The following is a 22263-nucleotide window of genomic DNA, read 5'->3' as shown; positions in this document are numbered from 1 at the left end:
TGTGGCACTGAGCCCAGTGCAGGAGACACAGAAAGATGGCTCTGAACTCTAGGGATCTTGATGGGAAAGTAAGATTGCTGTGGAGACCAAAGCCCCTGAGCAGTGAGATTCTGAATGGTGCCCCCCCCCCACTCAGTTGAGGCTGGCATCCAGGTAGGATCAGCCAGTTCAGTGAGAGGAAGGGGCACCCCCAGGGAATGGCCAGAGAAGTGATCCGCCACAGAAGCGATCGATTGACCTTGAGGGTAAGGAGGAATTTCTGATCGAAAGATTGCAAGGACCTGTCCCACCAAGAGAGGATCGCTCTCTGTAGTGGACGCGTGTGAAACTGTGCAAATGAAATGGTCTTGATAGAGGCCACCATGGTGCCGAGCACCCACATGCAGAGACTGAGTGAAGTCGGCACCGCCATCTGTAAAGAGCGAATCCTGTGCTGAAGAATGATGTTCCAGAGGAAGGGTCACCTTCGCCGAGTGAGTGCTGAAGACGACCCCTCCCCCAAAGAAAACCACAATCTGCTGTGAAGGAGATAGGCAAGACATGGACCGGTTGATGATCCAACCGAACAGACTCCATGTCCAGACGGATCTGGAGGGCCCTCTGGTTCTCCCCCTTGGAGTGAGATTTGATTAGGATGTCATCCAGGTGTCCGACAACCCCTGTTGTGAAGGAGTGCCATCGAAACAGAGAGTACTTTGGTAAACACTTGCAAGGTCGTGGCCAGGCCAAAAGGGGAGGGCCATACATTTGTAATGACAAGTCAGTACCGCAAAACACAGGAAGCGCTGGTGGGAAGGGCAGATAGGGACATGTAGATACGCGTCCTTGACGTTGACAGAAGAGGGATATTCCCCCTGTTCCACGGAAGCAATGACAGATCGGAGGCATTCCATCGGAAAATGATGGGCCCGAACGTGCACGTTGAGGAGCTGGAGGTCCAGTATGGGCCGATACAAACCGTCCTTTGGGGACAAAAAGGTTGGAAGAAAACCCCTGGAACCTTTGATTAAAGGGTATTAGAATGATGATCCCCTGATGAAGCAGTTGATTGCATGAAAAAAAATAAAATTTCACCTTTGATGGGGACGGAAACAGCAGATCAAATGTGCCAGCCTCCCACCAGAGCGCTTCTTTCAATTTTGTACCCCGTAGATACCACCTCCTGAACCAGGGATCTGAAAAGTGAGCCAGACTTCTCTGAAGTTCAGAAGTCTGCCCCCCCCCCCCCCACCAAAAGCAAGTCAAGTGAGCGTGCACCATCAGGCAGAAGTGGCCTTGCCGGTTCTAACCTTTGTAGATGAAGGTCAGGGGCACCAGGTCTTGAAGGAAGGTTTAGCCTTCTGATCCTGGCAGGTCTCAAAGTTAATTTTAGCAAAAGAGTCCACGCGGTGATCCAGGGTATCCTTGACGGAAATTGATTCCGCCATTGGCGAAGTAGTAGCCTTGGATAGACGAGAAAGCAGAGGATCTACTGCCAGAGTCTGTACCCGTGTGGAAGAAGTGCCCTCTTAAATGGGTGCTTCCATTCCTTAACCCCTTCCCGCTCCTTGACGTACTATTACGTCATGGCAGCTGTATAGTTCGCGCTCCATGCCGTAATAGTACGTCTCGGGAGTAACGGCCGTTTCGGCCGTCCTCCCGACACATACAGGAGCTGTGACGCTGCTGTCTTGTTCAGCAGCTGCCGCAGCTCCTACAGCGGGGACCGATCGCTGTGTCCCCGCTGATTAACCCCTTAAAAGCCGCGTTCTATAGAGATCGCGGCTTTTTAGGGGTTAAGCTGCCATCGCCGGCCTGCTACGCGATAGCGGCCGGCGATGGTGACTATGGCAACCGGACACCAAACAATGGCGTCCGGCTATGCCATAGACGGAAGCCTAGTGGGTCCTGACAACGTCAGGACCCACTATGCTTGCTGTCAGTGAGTAGCTGACAGTTCTAATACACTGCACTACGCATGTAGTGCAGTGTATTAGAATAGCGACCAGAGCCTCCTGCCCTCATGTCCCCTAGTGGGACAAAGTAATAAAGTGAAAAAAAAGTTAAAAAAAGATGTGTAAAAATTAGAAAATAAAAGATTTAAAAGTAATAAAAGTAAAAATCCCCCCTTTTCCCTGATCAGTCCTTTATTATTAATAAAAATATATAAACAAACAAATAAACTATACATAATTGGTATTGCCGCGTCCGTAACGGCCTGAACTACAAAATTATTTCATTATTTATCCCGCACGGTGAACGCCGTAAAATAAAATAATAATAAACCGAACCACAATCACAATTCTTTGGTCACTTCACCTCCCAAAAAATGGAATAAAAAGAGATCAAAAAGTCGCATGTACCTAAAAATGGTACTGATCAAAACTCCAGTTCGTTACGCAAAAAATAAGTCCTCGCACGGCTTTATTGATTGAAAAATAAAAACGTTATGGCTCTTACAACATGGTAACACAAAAAGTGAATGATTGTTTACAAAACGTATTTTATTGTGCAAACGCCATAAGACATAAAAAAAAACTATAAACATCTGGTATCGCCGTAATCGTATCGCCCCGCAGAATAAAGTGAATATGTCATTTATAGCGCACGGTGAACGCTGTAAAAAAAAACGAAAAAAAAACAATAGTAGAATTGCTGTTTTTTAGTCACCACGCCATCTAAAAATAGAATAAAAACTGATCAAAAAGCCGCATGCACCCCAAGAAAACTACAATGGATTCCTCAAGGGGTCTAGTTTCCAAATTGGGGTCACTTTTGGGGGGTTCCCAATGTTTTGGCACCACAAGACCTCTTCAAACCGGACATGGTGCCTAATAAAAAAGAGGCCTCAAAATCCACTAGGTGCTCCTTTGCTTCGGAGGCCGATGCTTCCGTCCATTACCGCCCAAGGGCCACATGTGGGATATTTCTCTAAACTGCAGAATCTGGGCAATACGTATTAATTTGCGTTTCGCTGATAAATCCTTTTGTGTTATAAAAAAAATGTTATCAAGAGGATTTTCTGACAAAAAAAAAAAGGAAATTTCACCTCTACTTTGCTCTAAATTTTTGTGAAACACCTAAAGGGTTCATAAACTTTCTACATGCTGTTGTGAATACTTTGAGGGGTCTAGTTTCTAAAATGGGGTATTTGATAGGGGTTTCTAATATATGGGCCCCTCAAAGCAACTTCAGAACTGAACTGGAACCTAAAAAAATAAATAAATGAGGCAATACTTCGCTTCTTACATTATACTGATAATGAGCCGTGCCCACCCCGAGATGACCCCAGTTTTGACCGTTTGTCTAAACGGAGACCCTTATTAGACCGTTCCAGTGCCCGGTTTTCCCAAGCATACACCCCCGAGAAGTGTATTTCTATTGATGAGTCCCTGGTACATTTTAAAGGGAGGGTTCAATTCTGCGAGTACCTTCCGGGTAAGAGGGCAAGGTATGGCGTGAAGATGTATAAGCTGCGAGAGTGCATCAGGGTATACCTACAGGTTTAGGATATATGAAGGAAAGGCCACCCCCAAACCAGACTGCATCCTGGACTACAATAGGTACATGGGAGTGATGGACTTGTAAGATCAAGCCCTGAAGCCCTACAGCGCCATGCGGTGTGGTATAAGAAGCTGGCCGGGAACATCATATAGATGGCTTTGTACAATGCGTACGTGCTACGTCGATGTGCAGGCCAGACGGGAACTTTCCTGGAATTTCAAGAGGTGATTATCAAGAACCTAATCTTTAGGGACCAAGAAGGGGGGGCACCCAGTACTTCTGGAAGCGAGCCCACACGCATCGTACCAGGGCAACACTTTCCAGGGGAAGTTCCCCAAACTGGCAAGAAGGGAAAAAGTCAAAAGAGGTGCAAAGTCTGCTATAAGAGGGCGATAAGGGATGACACAATATATCAATGTGACACGTGTCCCGAATAACCAGAGCTCTGTATGAGTGTTTTAAAATTTATCATACATCCCTTGGTTTATAATTTACCCCAATTTTACTTACCCTGATGCACTCCGCACAGCTTATCCCCCCTAGTCTTTCCCCTCTGGGCCCTGCTGTGTGTCCAGGCAGCTGATAACAGCCACATGTAGGGTATTGCCATACCCGGGAGAACCCACATTACAGTTTATGGGGTGTAGGTCTCCGGTCAAAATGGCCACTACACCTCTAGATGAATGCCTTAAGGGTGTAGTTTTTAAAACGGGGTCACTTCTTGCGGGTTTCAACTGTACTGGTACCTCAGGGGCTTCTGCATACATGACTTCGCACTAGAAAATCCCGAGTAGGCCAAATGGTGGTCCTTTCCTTCTGAGCCCTCCCATGGGCCCAAACGGCAGTTTATCACAACAAATGGGGTATTGCGGCACTCAGAACAAATTGCGCAACAGAATGGGGTATTTTGTTTCTTGTGAAAATAAGAATTTTTGAGCTAAAATGACATATTATTGGAAAAAATATATTTTTTTTAAATTCCCAGCCCAATTCAAATAAGTTCTGTGAAGAAACTATGGGGTCTAAATGGTCACATTACCCATAAATGAATTCCTTGAGGGGTGTAGTTTCCAAAATGGGGTCACTTCTGGTGGGTTTCCATTGCTTTGATACCTCTGGGGCTCTGCAAATGCGACATGGCACACGAAAACCAAACCAGCAAAATCTGTACTCCAAAGAACACACAGCGCTCCTTCCCTTCTGAGGCCTCCCATGGGCCCAAACGGCAGTTTATTGCCACAAATGGGGTATTGATGCACTCAGGAGAAATTGGGCAACAAAATTGAGTATTTTGTTCCCTGTGAAAATAAGAAATTTTGGTAAAAAATTACATCTTATTGGAAAAAATGACATTTTTTTAATGTCACAGCCCAATTGAAATAGGTGCTGTGAAAAAACTGTGCGGTCAAAATGCTAACAACAACCATAAATGAATTCCTTGAGGGGTGTAGTTTCCAAAATGGGGTCACTTTTGGTGGGTTTCCATTGCTTTGATACCTCTGAGGCTCTGCAAATGCGACATGGCACCCGAAAACCAATCCAACAAAATCTGGACTCCAACAAACATATAGCGCTCCTTTCCTTCTGAGCCCTCCCATGGGCCCAAACGGCAGTTTATCACCACAAATGGGGTACTGCCACACTAAGGACAAATTGGGCAACAAAATGGGGTATTTTGTTCCCTGTGAAAATAAGAAATTTTGATCACAAATGACATTTTATTGGAAAAAATGAAATTTTTTTCATTTCAGAGCCCAATTCAAATACGTGCTGTGAAAAAAATGTGCGGTCAAAATGGTAACAACAACCCTAAATGAATTCCTTGAGGGGTGTAGTTTACAAAATGGGGTCACTATTGGGGGATTCCTACTGTTTTGACACCTCAACACCTCTTCAAACCTGGCATGCTGCCTAAAATATATTCTAATAAAAAAGAGGACTCAAAATGCACTAGGTGCTTCTTTGCTTCTAGGGCTTGTCTTTTAGTCCACGAGCGCAGTAGGGCCACATGTGGGACATTTCTAAAAACGGCAGAATCTGGACAATACATATATAGTAGTGTTTCTCTGGTAAAACCTTCTTTGTTACAGAAAAAAAAATGAATAAAATTGAAATTCAGCAAGAAAAATGAAATTTGCAAATTTCACCTCCACTTTGCTTTAATTCCTGTGAAATGCCTGAAGGGTTAAAAAACTTTCTAACTGCTGTTTTGAATACTTTGAGGGGTCTAGTTTTTAAAATGGGGTGTTTTATCAGGGTTTCTAATACATAGGCCCCACAAAGCCACTTCAGAACTCAAGAGGTACCTTAAAAAAAAGGCTTTTGAAATTTTCTTAAAAATATGAGAAATTGCTGTTTATGTTCTAAGCCTTGTAACGTCCAAGAAAAATAAAAGAATGTTCAAAAAACGATGCCAATCTAAAGTAGACATATGGCAAATGTGAACTAGTAACTATTTGGGGTGGTATAACCGTCTGTTTTACAAGCAGATGCATTTAAATTCTGAACAATGCAATTTTTTCAAAATTTTCTCTAAATTTTGCAATTTTTCACCAATAAACACTGAATATATCGACCAAATTTTACCACGAACATGAAGCCCAATGTGTCACGAGAAAACAATCTCAGAATCGCTTGGGTAGGTTTAAGCATTCCGACGTTATTACCACATAAAGTGAAATATGTCAGATTTGAAAAATGGGCTCTGAGCCTTAAGGCCAAAACTAGGCTGCGTCCTTAAGGGGTTAAAGACAATACCCTCTAGTTAGTCAGTGGAAAGTGCAGAATCAGTGACCGGAAGTGTGTCACAGACAGCTCTAATTAGCACCTCCATCGAGGTGGGAAGAGGGGTCGAAACCCTACCAACCGAGTCCGATAATTCAGTCACCCCAAACCTTTCTAGGAGAAGATGCCAGACCTGATTTTAGGCCCATATGGGGAGGTAAAACAGCAGAGTACAGTGAAAGTGAGAAGCTCTTGTGGGGTCAATCACAAGGGGAAGACCTGGATGGGGAATCCATATGAGAATGGGCAGAACAAGGAGTCGGGAGGGGGGTGGCAGCCATGGTACCTTAGATGGACTGAGTAATGTTCATAAACCGTCCGGAAAAGGGAGTTAGCCCATTCCAGATCCACACCCATCACACCAGCGGTGATTAACACTGGGGGTGGCAGGTGTGCAGAGGCCGCAGGCATTTTACTAAAAGGTCAGCATGCATCACATAAGGTAGTATACTGACCAAAGAAAGTTTAGTAATTCATTTTGAGAATGCATAATAAATGGCAAAGATAGTCTGGTGTGAGGGTTCGTTAGGGTCAGACATGGCAGTAGAGAATGTTACTCAAATTAGCACTGAAGTAGTGAAAAGGAAGATCACTCAAAATGCGTTGCAAGGAATACTCTCAATTAGGGAGTAATGGCTGCTTCACCTAGCGCTGCTAGAGAACTGTAACGGACTGAATAAGTATGTTCACTTAGGAAATCTGACTCAGCGCCTGCAGGCTAAGGCACCTGTAGGGGGAATAGGGAAGCAAAGGCTGATTGATCCTACCCGCTTTCAAGTTCAGAAGTCCTCCCGAGGCAAGAAGCAGCAGCTCTGTTCAGGAGGTACTGTGTTCCCAGCAACGTCAGTCTAAATGGTTGGCCGAGGGGAACGCTGAAGCCAGCAGAGCTCCGCAATCGGCCGCCAGCGGTCATGTGAGGAGACCGGCTAATCAGGAGAGACAGGATTCCCTATGAAGATAAGGGGGGGGGGGATGCGCTACAGCGCTATTGGAGCATACTACAGTGAGGTCCTTGCAGACAGCGGCACCAGCCCCCCCACTCTTGCAGACGGCGGCACCAGCCCCCCCACTCTTGCAGACGGCGGCACCAGCCCCCCCCTTGCAGACGGCACCAGCCCCCCCCCCCCTCTTGCAGATGGCGGCACCAGCCCCCCCCCCTCTTGCAGATGGCGGCACCAGCCCCCCCCCTCTTGCAGATGGCGGCACCAGCCCCCCCCCCTCTTGCAGATGGCGGCACCAGCCCCCCCCCCCTCTTGCAGATGGCGGCACCAGCCCCCCCCCTCTTGCAGATGGCGGCACCAGCCCCCCCCCCTCTTGCAGATGGCGGCACCAGCCCCCCCCCCTCTTGCAGATGGCGGCACCAGCCCCCCCCCCTCTTGCAGATGGCGGCACCAGCCCCCCCCCCCTCTTGCAGATGGCGGCACCAGCCCCCCCCCCCCTCTTGCAGATGGCGGCACCAGCCCCCCCCCCTCTTGCAGATGGCGGCACCAGCCCCCCCCCCCCCTCTTGCAGATGGCGGCACCAGCCCCCCCCCCCCCTCTTGCAGATGGCGGCACCAGCCCCCCCCCCCTCTTGCAGATGGCGGCACCAGCCCCCCCCCCCTCTTGCAGATGGCGGCACCAGCCCCCCCCCCTTACAGATGGCAGCACCAGCCCTCCCCCTCTTACAGATGGCAGCACCAGCCCTCCCCCCCTTACAGATGGCAGCACCAGCCCTCCCCCTCTTACAGATGGCAGCACCAGCCCTCCCCCTCTTACAGATGGCAGCACCAGCCCCCCCCCTCTTACAGATGGCAGCACCAGCCCCCCCCCCTCTTACAGATGGCGGCACAAGCCCCCCCCCCTCTTACAGATGGCGGCACAAGCCCCCCCCCCTCTTACAGATGGCGGCACAAGCCGCCCCCCCTCTTACAGATGGCGGCACAAGCCGCCCCCCCCTCTTACAGATGGCGGCACAAGCCCCATCCTTCTTGTAGATAGCGCCACCGTAGCTTCCACTAGGAGCTGTATCCCCAGAGTGTCAGCCACCTCAAAAGGGGGGTGCCATCTGCAAGGGTGTGTGGCACTATGTGGGCACTATCTACAGGGATCGGGAAAAAACAAACCCTGACAGAGGAAACCCATTTCGCGACAGACTAATGTAAAATGGACATGAAAAACTGACAATTGATCAGTTTTTAATGGCCATTTTTTTTCACCGTCGTGTCACTGTAGCCTAAATGTCGGTTGCCAGGAGTCCCGTTCACTTGTACACATGGGCTGTTTTTCACGGCCCAATCACGGTCGTGTGAATCCAGCCTTAGGCCTCATGCACACATCCTTCACCATTTTCACGTCCGTTTAAAATGGATCCGTGTGTTCATTGCGACATCCATGCGGTTTCCGTTGTCACTCCGTTGTTCCGTTTTAAACAGATATTGTGCTTCTGTTTTAAACAGTCCGTTAAAATCCATCTTGTGTGTTGAATGCAGGGAACTTTGGCATGCCCTGCCGTTGCTTAGCAACAGATCCGTGAAAATCGGATGGCACACAGATGCCTTCCTTGTGCCGTCCGTTTTTTTGACGGACCCATAGACTTCAATGAGCCCCACGTCACTGAACGATGGACAAAAGTAGGACATGCACTACTTTTGACAGAACGGACTAACGGAACAGTCAAAAAACAATGGAGGTGTGGCATGGCCCCATAGCACCCTGACACACATTTCGATCAGTTAAAAAAAAAAAACGAATAGCACCCTGAAGAAAATAACTGAAGTGGGCATGAGGCCTTAATGTCATTTAAAACTCCATCGTGGGGTCAGCACGAACATGGTTCTGCTCAGGCTTCAGACACTATAATGTCATCTCGCCCGAGTGCCCGCTCGGCGCTATCTGCCCAGCCCTGCTGCAATTCAGACTGCTTTCATCTGCAATATCTGAGACTGGCTGAGGTGGTGACGGGCAGAGGGGGATGTTCGTGCACAAAGTGCATAATTGATTATAGATCCTCTTAACATGTTCCCTGCTAGGGAACACAGACGTTTTAATCAATTACATATACATTTTTCCAATTGTATTTCTGATAAAGTATTTGCAGAAGTTAAAAGTTGTTACGTACAATTATAGAAATATGTTAAAAAGCCATTTATATAAAGAAAATTTATTAAAACATCTCTTGGTATAAAGATTCAAAATCGAAAATCGCCCCTATTGTTAAAAATAAAATCTAGAGTAAATTTTTGGGCAAAATCACCCAGCCCCTACTTTAAGCCCTAAAGTAGTTTTAACTCCTTTGCTGCTGGGACAATTTTCACACTTACCAGAATTCTATTATACCCACATACTTTGAGAATAGTCACCTGGTACATTGTGAAATCACCACCCAGCACTTTGCACTCCTGGGCAATTTTATATCAAAGTGTGACGTTTTGTAAAACAATTTCAGAAATATTCAGGTTTGTGGCTAAAAAGTGTGACCCAAGCAGAGCCCGAGATGCACAACACCTCCTAAAATGTCAACATGTGCAGAATTCATTCATGTCACTTATGGCATACTTTTCTACAAGCACATATCTTTATATAAAAAAAATCAACTGAACTGGATAGACCAAAAATATTAAACATCCAGATGCCCGTAAACATCAGTCACAAAGGCATAAAAAAAAACAAAAAAACAGATAAGACACATTGGTTTATTTGATAAGAAAAACACTGATCTTTTTGGCAGTCACCCCTCCCGTCCATAAACAGAATCAGGAAGTAAAAATATATTTGGGGAATCACTATTTCTATAATGATGTAATTCTTACAATTTGTTTAGGTCTGCTTTAAACACGACAGACTTGATCCATGAAACAAAAACAGGTTTATTTAGCTTTTACCAGGTATTGCATTTTATTTTCGGAGTGAATGCCAAGCTTACCTGGAAAGTGAGGTATCTGTACACCATCTAATGTGTAGGAAACACCAACTTTAATTTCCGAAAAGACATCCAAAATATCAAGTTTTGTAAGTGCCAACCTATAAAAGAACAAACTTTATAACTCTGCAAAAATTTTATGATTGTTAAAGGAAGGGTGTCACAATTTTTTTTATTTTCAATATCAATTTGCTTTTAGTGTCTTATTAAAATTAATTTTATTTATTTGTGTGTTTGCGTTTTACTTTTTTCTAACTTTTACTTCACTATGTGGGCTGCCATTTTTGTTTTCATCTCTGTGTCGATTAACGACACATACAGAGATGGAATACGTCACATACATACCCATAGAGCATGCGAACGGGAGCCGTTCCATTCACTATAGTGTACGCCATCTGTGTGGGAACGGCACATGCCACACAGTCCAATAGGAAGGTCTTCGGCCGAGCAACATCCGGCGCCATTTTCTTGTGGACCGGAAGCCGCGGCCGGACATTAAGATGATTACTTCCGGTCGCGGCTTCCGGACATGTGTTCAGAAGCAAGGACTAGGAGCGGACGGAGCGGCGGCAGGAGCAGGTAAGTTATGTTTGTGTATGTTCGTGTTTTACTGTGTGATTACCACTGTATGTAAGCCTACAACACTGTGTATTCGCTCAAAAAATGGCGGCACACAGTGTAGTAGGTTTGAACATTCAACCCCCTCCTTTCTCCTGGCACTAGCCAGGATAAAGGAGGGGGATTAATTGAGCACACTAGAGCGAGTGTGTCTTCTCCAATTTTGCAGCATAAAGCAATGAGGTTGCTTTACCACATGCCAATGCTGCAATTTTGGGAATTGCTCCCTCTAGTGACCAGCACATGGAAATATTATAAATTTGAATCTAATTTATAATATTTCCTGACTTGTGAAAAAATTAGAACAATGTCTAATCATGTATTTACTGTTTAACTGAAAAAAAATAAACAAACTTACGCTGTAAAACCATTGATCATGTGGGCAAATCTGAGCAAAACCAGATCCAACCATCCACACCTTCTCCTCCTTCCAGTAGTAACGCCAAACTCATGGCCTCGAGTTTGGAGAATATCTCCAATATCCTAATAAGAAAAATGTGGATGTAAAACTTGTATTTCCCGCAGCCTGCCAACAATATTAATTCTCTCACTTGTTAAGGGAGTAATTCAACAACAAGTATATAGTAAATGGTTTGTGCAAATCTTACATTGTTTTGCTCAGTTGGAAAGGCACCAATGCCAACTCGAGTAGTGTATGCTTTCACCACTCCATAAACACCCCCAATGCTTTGAGGTGGAATGCCAAGGCCTGTACAAACTCCCCCAACAGTGCAATTTGAAGAGGTCACAAATGGATAAGTGCCTGTAAAAGGTAAAAAAATCGTCAAGTTAAATTATAAGCTCAAACCTAAATCTCTTATGGTAGAAAATACTTTCACAAATGCATTTCCTTTCTTGCAGTGTAAAACTTAAAGGGGTTGTCCAGCGATAAATATATATTTATCTGTTTTATCAGACAAAATAAAACATTTTCAGTTGGAATAACAGTTGGTTGCGCTTAAATCAGACAACAGTGTAGCTCCATTCCATTGTCTAACATGTGATCTAACGGCGTAGTTCTCGAAGTGTATCTCAGCAAGTTCAGCAGAATTCTTAACAGAAAATCACGTGCAGTATAACAAGATAAGTAAACTATTTAGAGAGTTACTAAACCTAGCATGCCCAGCCATCTGTGGTTGGGAGAGATCGCTGGGCATGCATTGTAGTCCTCAGTGAAGAGGAGAAAGTGTCTGCTGGATAACTGAAGGGGAACGGTTCTCATCTGCACAGCACACACCAGTGAGTAGGACCTTGTACATGCGCAGATATCACTGTATGGTCCTGTTCACAGAGTTTTTTGCAGGCAGAAAATTCTGCCTGGAAAAAGCAGCTCCGTTTTTTTTAAGATGTTTTGCACCACAGGCGTTTCTTGCTTCGAATTTTGCTGCGTTTTTTTTTACCTCTTTTCTTCAACAGGCAAAGAAAAAAACGCTGGCCATTCCACGGTTTCCGCGTAAAAAAAAAAAACCCAGTGTGAATAGGGCCTAAGTGCTCTTACATGAGTCTACAATCAGGGAGCGGACTAACGGATCAGAGAGAAACTGGAAAACAGCAGATGGCCATGTACTGAAATAAACTGGAAGTACAGAGGATAAACGGCAAACAATTTTTAATTAAGTCCAATAAGAAAATGTGTTTTAACCAGTTAGTGAACGCCAATACGCCTTTTCACGTCGGTCACTAATGGGCTTTATTCTGATGGAGAAGTCTTTTTACGGCGCTGCATCAGAATAAACAGAGCAGGGAGCTGTCAAATCTCTCTGCTCTCAGCTGCCAGATGTAGCTGAGGGCGTCCCTGCTCGAACGTGTGAAATCGATATAAGTATCAATCTCACCTGTTTAACCCATAAGATGCGGAGCGTAATAGCGTGCACCGCATCCGAGTGGTTTTGGAGAGAGGGCGGGAGCTCCCCCTCATCCCACCGTCAGCCGATGAGAAGATTACCGAGTGTCTGTGTCTACGATGGCAGCCGGGGGCCTAATAAAGGCCCCCAGGTCTGCCTGTAGTGAATGTCTGCTAGGTCATGTCAGAGGCATGGCCTAGCAGATGCCTGTCCGTTTTAAACGGACAGGCAGTAATACACTGCAATACAAAAGTATTGCAGTGTATAATAGCGATCGGATGATCGCATATTAAAGTCCCCTAGTGGGACTAGTAAAAAAAAAGTTACAGAAAAGTTTCATAAAAGTTAATTTAAAAAAAAAGTGAAAAACCCACTTTTTCGCCCTACAAACTGTTTTACTATTAAAAAACCAAAATAAAAGTAAAAAAGTTACGCATATTTGGTATTGCCACGTCCGGAACGACCCAGACTATAAAGCCATTACATTATTCACCTGCACGGTGAATGCCGTAAAAAATTAAATAAAAAAAACTATGGAAAAATTGCTGTTTTCTGTGAATTCTGACTTAAAAAAAAGTGTTAAAAAGTGATCAAAAAGTTGCATCTAGTCCAAAATGGTACCGATAAAAACTACAAGTCTTCCCGCAAAAAAAAAGCCCTCATACAACTGCATCGGCGGAACAATAAAACAAAGTTATGACTCTTCAAATATGGAGACACAAAAACAAATAATTTTGGAAAAAAAAAAGTGTTTTTACTGTGTAAAAGTAGTAAAACATACAAAAACTATACAAATTTGGTATCGTTGCAATCGTAACAACCCGCTGAATAAAGTTAGTGTTATTTATACCACACGGTAAACGGCGTGGATTTAGGACGCGAAAGAGTGGCGAAAATAGTTTTTTTTCTACCCCCCCCCCCCCAAAAAAGTTAATAAAAGTTAACTCAATTAGGGCGGATTTACACTAGCGTGTGTGTTTTTGCGCAAAAGGCACTTAACCGCTCCGTGTCATCACATAGGATGTGCAGCTGCGTGATTTTCGCGCAGCCGCCATCATTATGACACTCCGTTTGGATGTTTGTAAGCAGAAAAGCACGTGGTGCTTTTGTTTCCAAACATACTTTTGACTGCTGTTGCACGAATAACGCGCAACCCACGGAAGTGCTTCCGTGTGGTGCGCGTGATTTTAACGCACCCATTGACTTCAATGGGTGCGTGATGCAAGAAAAACGCAGAAAAATAGGACCTGTCGTGAGTTTTACGCAGCGGACTCACGCTGTGCAAAAATCACGGACAGTCTGCACTGCCCCATAGACTTGCATAGGTCCGTGCGACACGCGTGAAAAACACGCGGGTGGCACGGACGTATATCGCGTTCGTGTAAATCCGACCTAAATAATATGTACCTCAAAAATGGTGCTATTAACCCCTTAATGACCAGGCCATTTTGCGCGTTAATGACGAAGGATTATTTCTTGTTTTTTCACGGTCGCATTCCATGAGTCGTAATTTTTTTTGTATTCCGTCTACATAGCCATATAAGGGCTTGTTTTTTTCGAGACAAGTTGTATTTTGTATTTGCACAACTTTTGGATGCTTAGAATATATCGATTAACTTTTATTAACTTTATTTTAGGAGAGAATTGAAAAGAAACAGCTATTCCAGCATTGTTTTTCACATTATAAATTTACGCCGTTTACTATGCAGCATAAATAACATGTTAACTTTATTCTATGGGTTGGCACGATTAAGGGGATACCAAATATGTAAAGGTTTTATATGTTTTCCTACATTTGCACAATAAACAATGGCCTAACAGGCATCTGCTGAAGACAGACCTGGGGGTCTTTGTTATGCCCCCCGGCTGCCATGGAAACCAGACGGCGACCCGCGATTTCTTTGCGGGGGCGCCGATGGGGTGACAGAGGGAGCTCCCTCCCTCTGTCAAACACATTAGATGCCGCTGTCGCTATTGACAGCGGCATTTAATGGGTTAAACTGCCGGAAACTGAGCGCGCTTAGATTCCGGCAGTTGCAGCAGGAGCAAGGCTGTGTATAACAGCCGCGCTCCTGCCGCTGATCGCGTGGGTACAGTGGCAGTACCCGTGCCATCACAGGACGGATATATCCGTCCTCCTGCGCGAACTAGAAGCTGCAGGGGACGTATATATCCGTCCTTCGGCGTTAAGAGGTTAAAAAGTACAACTTGTCCCGCAAAAAACAAGACCTTATACAGCTATGTCGACGCAAAAATAAAAAAAAGTTACAGCTCTTGGAATGCGACGATTGAAAAACTTAAATACCTTTGTCATTAAGGTTTAAAATACGCTGGTCATTAAGGGGTTAATTCGAGAAAAAAAACAAAAAAAAAACAAAAACACATACAGTGCCATTTTAAGAAAAAAAAAACTCTTCAAAAGGCCGAGATAGTCTTTAACAGAAAAAAATAAAAATACTTACCAAAGTCAATATCTAGAAGTGCTGCATTTGCACCCTCCACCAAAATTTTCTTTGGAGTGCCGTGAAGAGCTTCATGTATAAAGTAAACGCCATCCTTCACCATAGGTCTTACTTTCTCAGCATAGTCCTAAAAAAAAAAAAAAAAGAAAGTGCATCTCACTTTTAGTCTCTCATTCTATGGCTTTTCGCAGATTTTAAATAAGACTATCTTTACATCTGGTTTTTACTATGCTCCCGGCATTTAATATGCCATGAGTGAATAGGGCATTTGAGAAGTTAAATGAGCTATGAAGCATGAAACGTTGACTGTACCTTTTGGGGTGACGTAATGTACACAATTTTAGGTATTTGCATAAAAGTTGGTTACCTTAAAAGGTAAATGTGTCACAAGAAAAATACATTAAAAGGTTTATAATAGCAACCTAAATTTAAAGGGGTTTTCTAATAATTATTTATCACCTATCCATAGGATAGGTGATAAATATCTGATCGGTGGGGGTCCGGCCACTGGGACACTCACCGATCACGAGCTTACCTGGCATTCCTGGCAACCCCATAGAAATAAATGAAGCCGTGGCCAAGCACCCGCACTACTGCTCCATTCATATGGGGCATCCAGCGGTCAGACCCCCACAGATCAGATCTCTGGATAGGTGATAACTATTGTTTATGGGAAAATCCCCTTAGCCCCTTCAGGACACAGCCTGTTTTGGCCTTGTGGACGCAGGCGATTTTTTCAAATCTGACGTGTTAGTTTATGTGGTAATAACTTTGGAATACTTTTACCTATCCAAGCGATTCTGAGACAGTTTTCTCGTGACAGGTTGTACTTTACGTCAGTGAAAAAAATTTGTCGATAAATTCAGTATTTATGAAAAGCACCAAAATTTAGAGAAAATTTGCAAAAATTAGCTTTTACAAAAATTTTAATGCATCTGCTTGCAAAACAGATACCACACAAAATAGTTACTAGTTAACATTCCCCATATGTGTACTTTATGTTTGCATAGTTTTTTGAACGTACTTTTATTTTTCTAGGACGTTTTCAAGAAATTTCCAAAGCCTATTTTTTCATGGACCAGTTCATTTCTGAAGTGGCTTTGAGGGTCTTCTATATTAGAAACTCCCCATAAATCACCCCATTTTAAAAACGGCACCCCTCAAAGTACTCAAAACCGCATTAAGAACGTTTAACCCTTTAGGTGTTTCACAGGATTTAAAGCAAAGGAGAGGTGTAATTTACAAATGTAATTATTTTTTCAGAAATTCATTTGTAATAAAAATAAATTTTGTAACACAGAAGGTTTTACATGAGAAACGCAACAATATTTATTGCCCTGATTCTGCAGTTTTTAGAAATATCCCACATGTGGCCCTAGTGTGGTAATGGACTGAAGCACCGGCCTCAATACATGTCTGGTTTGAAGAGGTCACGTGGGGCCGAAATAGTGGAAACCCCCAAACAGTCACCCCATTTTGGAAACTACACCCCTCAAGGAATTTATCTAGTTGTATAGTGAGCGTTTTAACCCCACAGGTTTTTTGCTGAATTTATTGGCGTTAGTCTGTGAAAATGAAAATCTACATTTCTTCTGAAGAAAGACATTTTTAATTTTTACAAGGAATAAAAGGAGAAAAAGCACCGCAACATTTGTAAACAAATTTCTCCTGATTACGGCAATATCCCATATTTGGTAATAAACTTCTGTTTGAACACACGACAGCCCTCACAAGGGAAGGAGCGACATTTGGCTTTTGGAGCTCAAATTTTTCTATAATGGTTTTCGGTGCCATGTCGGATTTGCAATGCCCTGGAGGGACCAAAACAGCGGAAACCCCCCAAAAGTGACACCTTTCACTATCAGAATCCAAGAGAGCATTCAGCGGTATATAACTTGTGCGCCATTTTTTTACGTATTTTGTTTTTAAACGTATTTTTTGTAACAATTTTATTAAAAGTAACAAAGAAAAAGTCCACTAATCAATCAATAAGTTTATAAACGACCCTAACAATGAATCAATTAGTATCTAGAATTAATAGAACTGTAAAACATAGGAAGATTTTTTTTAATCTAAATGTGTGTATATGTATATATTACATATACATATAATCAATTGAATCTTCACAACTAATCAATTGTTGAACGACTAATAATTAATAACTTTATGAATGACCCTATCAATTATTTGATATGTAGAATAAAATTTATAATTTATATGAATGTTTGTATATGTATATTAGGTGTGCGTATATCTATACCACATTATAGATATATATGTAATTCATTAAATCACAACTAAATTAGGACAACCCTAATAAAAAATAAACTTATGAATAACCCTAACAATGAATTAATGTATTTAGAATGTACAGACGTGTAAAATATATGGAGATTTATGTAAGTATATATTATATGTACGTATATATCTATATGATGTTAGATATATAACGTTCCCAGTTAATTTTTAGTGTTACATTTCGTATATACACTACCGTTCAAAAGTTTGGGGTCACCCAGACAATTTTGTGTTTTCCATGAAAACGCACACTTCTATTTATCAAATGAGTTGCAAAATGAATTGAAAATATAGTCAAGACATTGACAAGGTTAGAAATAATGATTTTTATTTGAAATAATAATTTTCTCCTTCAAATTTTGCTTTCGTCAAAGAATGCTGCATTTGCAGCAATTACAGCATTGCAGACCTTTGGCATTCTAGCTGTTAATTTGCTGAGGTAATCGGGAGAAATTTCACCCCATGCTTCCAGAAGCCCCTCCCACAAGTTGGATTGGCTTGATGGGCACTTCTTGCGTACCATACGGTCAAGCTGCTCCCACAACAGCTCTATGGGGTTGAGATCTGGTGACTGCGCTGGCCACTCCATTACAGATAGAATACCAGCTGCCTGCTTCTTCCCTAAATAGTTCTTGCATAATTTGGAGGTGTGCTTTGGGTCATTGTCCTGTTGTAGGATGAAATTGGCTCCAATCAAGCGCTGTCCACAGGGTATGACATGGCGTTGCAAAATGGAGTGATAGCCTTCCTTGTACAAATCTCCCACTTTACCAGCACCAAAGCAACCCCAGACCATCACATTACCTCCCCCATGCTTGACAGATGGCGTCAGGCACTCTTCCAGCATCTTTTCAGTTGTTCTGCGTCTCACAAATGTTCTTCTGTGTGATCCAAACACCTCAAACTTCGATTCGTCTGTCCATAACACTTTTTTCCAATCTTCCTCTGTCCAATGTCTGTGCTTTTGCCCATATTAATCTTTTCCTTTTATTAGCCAGTCTTAGGCCTCATGCACACGACCGTAAAAACTCCCGTTATTACGGGTCGTAATTACGACCCGTAATAACGGGCTCATAGACTTCTATTGGCGACGGGTGCCTTCCCGTTTTCTCACGGGAAGGTGCCTGTGCCGTTGAAAAAGATACAACATGTCCTATTTCAGGCCGTAATAACGGCACGGACAGTCCATAGAAGTCTATGGAGCTCTCGTAATGACGGGTGGCTACATGTGTGCACCCGTCATTACGGCAGCGTTGCTAAGCGACGTCAGTAAATAGTCACTGTCCAGGGAGCTGAAAGAGTTAACTGATCGGCAGTAACTCTTTCAGCACCCTGGACAGTGACTACCGATCAGTATAAACCTGTAAAAAATAATAAAAGACGTTCATACTTACCGACAACTTCCTGCTTCCTCTAGTCCGGTCTCCCGCCCGTTGCCTTGGTGACGCGTCCCTCTCGACATCCGGCCCGACGTCCTGGATGACGTTTCAGGCCATGTGACCGCTGCAGCCAATCACAGGCTGCAGCGGTCACATGGACTGCCGCGTCATCCAGGGATGTCGGGCTGGATGTGAAGAGAGGGACGCGTCACCAAGACAACGGCCGGGTAAGTATGAATTTCTTTAACTTTTATTACAGAAAAGGCTGTCCCTTCTCCCTATCCTGCACTGATAGAGAGAAGGGGCTGCCGATTAGTGCAGTGCTATTTTGCCGCCAAAAACGTGCTCGTAAATACGGGTGGAATACGTGTGACACCCGTCCCATATTTACGGGCACGGGTTCGTAAATACTGGTGCAAAACGGGTGGAATACGTGTGACACCGGACCCGTATTTACGCCAGTATTTACGGGTGGGAAAAAATACGGTCGTGTGCATGAGGCCTTAGAAATAGCTTTTTCTTTGCCACTCTGCCCTGAAGGCAAGCATCCCGGAGTCGCCTCTTCACTGTAGACGTTGACACTGGCGTTTTGCGGGTACTATTTAATAAAGCTGCCAGTTGAGGACCTGTGAGGCGTCTATTTCTCAAACTAGAGACTAATGTACTTGTCTTGTTGCTCAGTTGTGCAGCGGGGCCTCCCACTTCTCTTTCTACTCTGGTTAGAGCCTGTGTGTGCTGTCCTCTGAAGGGAGTAGTACACACCGTTGTAGGAACGCTTCAGTTTCTTGGCAATTTCTCGCATTGGAATTGCCTTCATTTCTAAGAACAAGAATAGACTGTCGAGTTTCACATAAAAGCTCTCTTTTTCTAGCCATTTTGAGAGTTTAATCGAACCCACAAATGTAATGCTCCAGATTCTCAACTAGCTCAAAGGAAGGTCAGTCTTATAGCTCCTCTAAACAGCAAAACTGTTTACAGCGGTGCTAACATAATTGCACAAGGGTTTTCAAGTGTTTTCTAATCATCCATTAGCCTTCTAACACAGTTAGCAAACACAATGTACCATTAGAACACTGGAGTGATGGTTGCTGGAAATGGGCCTCTATACACCTATGTAGATATTGCATTAAAAACCAGACGTTTGCAGCTAGAATAGTCATTTAGCACATTAACAATGTATAGAGTGTATTTTTGATTAATGTAATGTTGTCTTCATTGAAAAAAACTGCTTTTCTTTAAAAAATAAGGAAATTTCTAAGTGACCCTAAACTTTTGAACGGTAGTGTGTGTGTGTGTGTGTATATATATATATATATATATATATATATATATATATATATATATATATATATATATATATATATATATATATATATATATATATATATATATATATATATATATATATATATATATATATATATATATATATATATATATATATATATATATATATATATACACACATACATACATACATACACACACATATTTTAATATATACACATACACAGTATATAAATATATATCTATATGATTTTATAGCTATTGATACATTATAGCTCCTAATTGATTTTTAATTAACTAATTGATTGCCCTAATCGGAGTACTATCTAAACTATCTACCTAACAGACTACCTAAACTGTAACTACCTGCCTACACTAAACTATCTATGTGGAGGTGGTTTTTGTGTGTTTTTCAGTATGTGTTCCTTTATAGGAGACACAGAGCAGCTACTCGGCACAGCTTCTCTCTCACTGTCTCAGAACGATCTGACAGGGAAGGAGGAGAAATATTGTAACGAACAGCGCGAAAGTTTGTTGCTGCAACAAACTTTGCTGTGAACACCATGATAGGTTTATCATGGTGATCACGTCATCGGGACCAGCACCAATCCGGTCCTGATGTCTTCTCTCAGCACTAAGGCTGCTAGTAGCAGCATGTGCGAAGAGATTCAGGGCATAGGGAGAGCCACATAGATTAACGGGCTGCAGGACAAAGGACCAGCACTGCAGCCCGTTAAATCTATGTGGGCTGGTCGTGAAGGGGTTAAATTACTAAAGTGCTGTTTTAGCATGTAACTGTGGGGGCATTTTATATACAAAAGTATACAGCAGGCTCAGGGGATATATATTAATTCAATGGTGTAGCATGCAAATATGGGCGCGGTACGCAAAAAAGGTTGTGGCCTAAATTGTTCAATGATCGGAATAGAGGTTACATGTACAATTAATTGTGATTTTGATTTAGGTCATAAATTGCCCAGCCCTACCCTAGAGTGCGCCCAAGCCGCAGCTATGCCCACATGAATGGCATTGCCATACATGGGAGAACCCGCTTAACAATTTATGGGATAAGATTCATCAGTGGCACAACATATTGGGCATTGAAATGGCATATCAGTGGAAAAATTTCAATTTTAACTTCCACATCCACAGTGTATTAATTTCTGAAAAACACTTGTGGGGATCTAATCCAATTGTCCAATTCTGATCCAGTTGTCTAACTTACATATTAACCTCATATACAAATACCTTAAGCTTGTTTAGTTCTCCTTCAATGTTGATTTCTAGTGAAGGGTACATAGATTTATACTGTTTAGCCAGAACTTCAAATCTAAAAAGAAAGGCGCAAAAAAAATAAATAAAAAAAAGTGTTATGTTAGCTAAAACGTAGAAACAAGTGGTGAACCATTACGGCAAGGAATAAAATACATTCAAGTCCACCAAAGCGTGAAACTTTCTAGCATCTCTACTATGGCTCAAACAGGGGAGTCCCAAAAAGGGAACCCCTTATCCCGGATGTAAATATGTTCTAACCAGGGCGTGTGGAATGTGATTTACATCTTTAAACCCTTAAAGAGGCTCTGTCACCAGATTTTGCAACCCCTATCTGCTATTGCAGCAGACAGGCGCTGCAATGTAGATTACAGTAACGTTTTTATTTTTAAAAAACGAGCATTTTTGGCCAAGTTATGACCATTTTTGTAGTTATGCAAATGAGGCTTGCAAAAGTCCAAGTGGGTGTGTTTAAAAGTAAAAGTCCAAGTGGGCGTGTATTATGTGCGTACATCGGGGCGTTTTTAATACTTTTACTAGCTGGGCGTTCTGACGAGAAGTATCATCCACTTCTCTTCAGAACGCCCAGCTTCTGCCAGATCACGCTGTGACGTCACTCACAGGTCCTGCATCGTGTCAGACGAGCGAGGACACATCGGCACCAGAGGCTACAGTTGATTCTGCAGCAGCATCAGCGTTTGCAGGTAAGTAGCTACATCGACTTACCTGCAAAGGCTGATGCTGCTGCAGAATCAACTGTAGCCTCTGGTGCCGGTGTCCTCGCTCGTCTGACACGATGCAGGACCTGTGAGTGACGTCACAGCGTGATCTCTCGAGAACACGCTGTGTCTGCACTGCCAGAAGCTGGGCGTTCTGAAGAGAAGTGGATGATACTTCTCATCAGAGCGCCCAGCTAGTAAAAGTAGTAAAAACGCC

General features: G+C 43.1%; 1 protein-coding gene across 1 annotated transcript in view; it reads right to left on the bottom strand.

Annotated features, from left to right (window-relative positions):
* Positions 1–22263, bottom strand: part of LOC142759834 (adenylosuccinate synthetase isozyme 2) — a 69902-nt gene that overhangs the window by 5738 nt on the left and 41901 nt on the right. The window contains exons 7-11 of the mRNA XM_075862455.1: positions 21304–21385; positions 15092–15218; positions 11394–11548; positions 11144–11268; positions 10171–10268 (exon numbers count right to left, since the gene is read on the bottom strand). Coding sequence (XP_075718570.1) covers positions 10171–10268; positions 11144–11268; positions 11394–11548; positions 15092–15218; positions 21304–21385 — 587 coding nt within the window. The remainder of the gene's footprint in view (positions 1–10170; positions 10269–11143; positions 11269–11393; positions 11549–15091; positions 15219–21303; positions 21386–22263) is intronic.

This window comes from Rhinoderma darwinii, chromosome 4 (genome assembly GCF_050947455.1).
Source record: "Rhinoderma darwinii isolate aRhiDar2 chromosome 4, aRhiDar2.hap1, whole genome shotgun sequence".
Lineage (NCBI taxonomy): Eukaryota > Metazoa > Chordata > Amphibia > Anura > Rhinodermatidae > Rhinoderma > Rhinoderma darwinii.
Note: the sequence above shows the minus strand (reverse complement) of the source record. Positions and strands in the feature narration are given on the sequence as shown.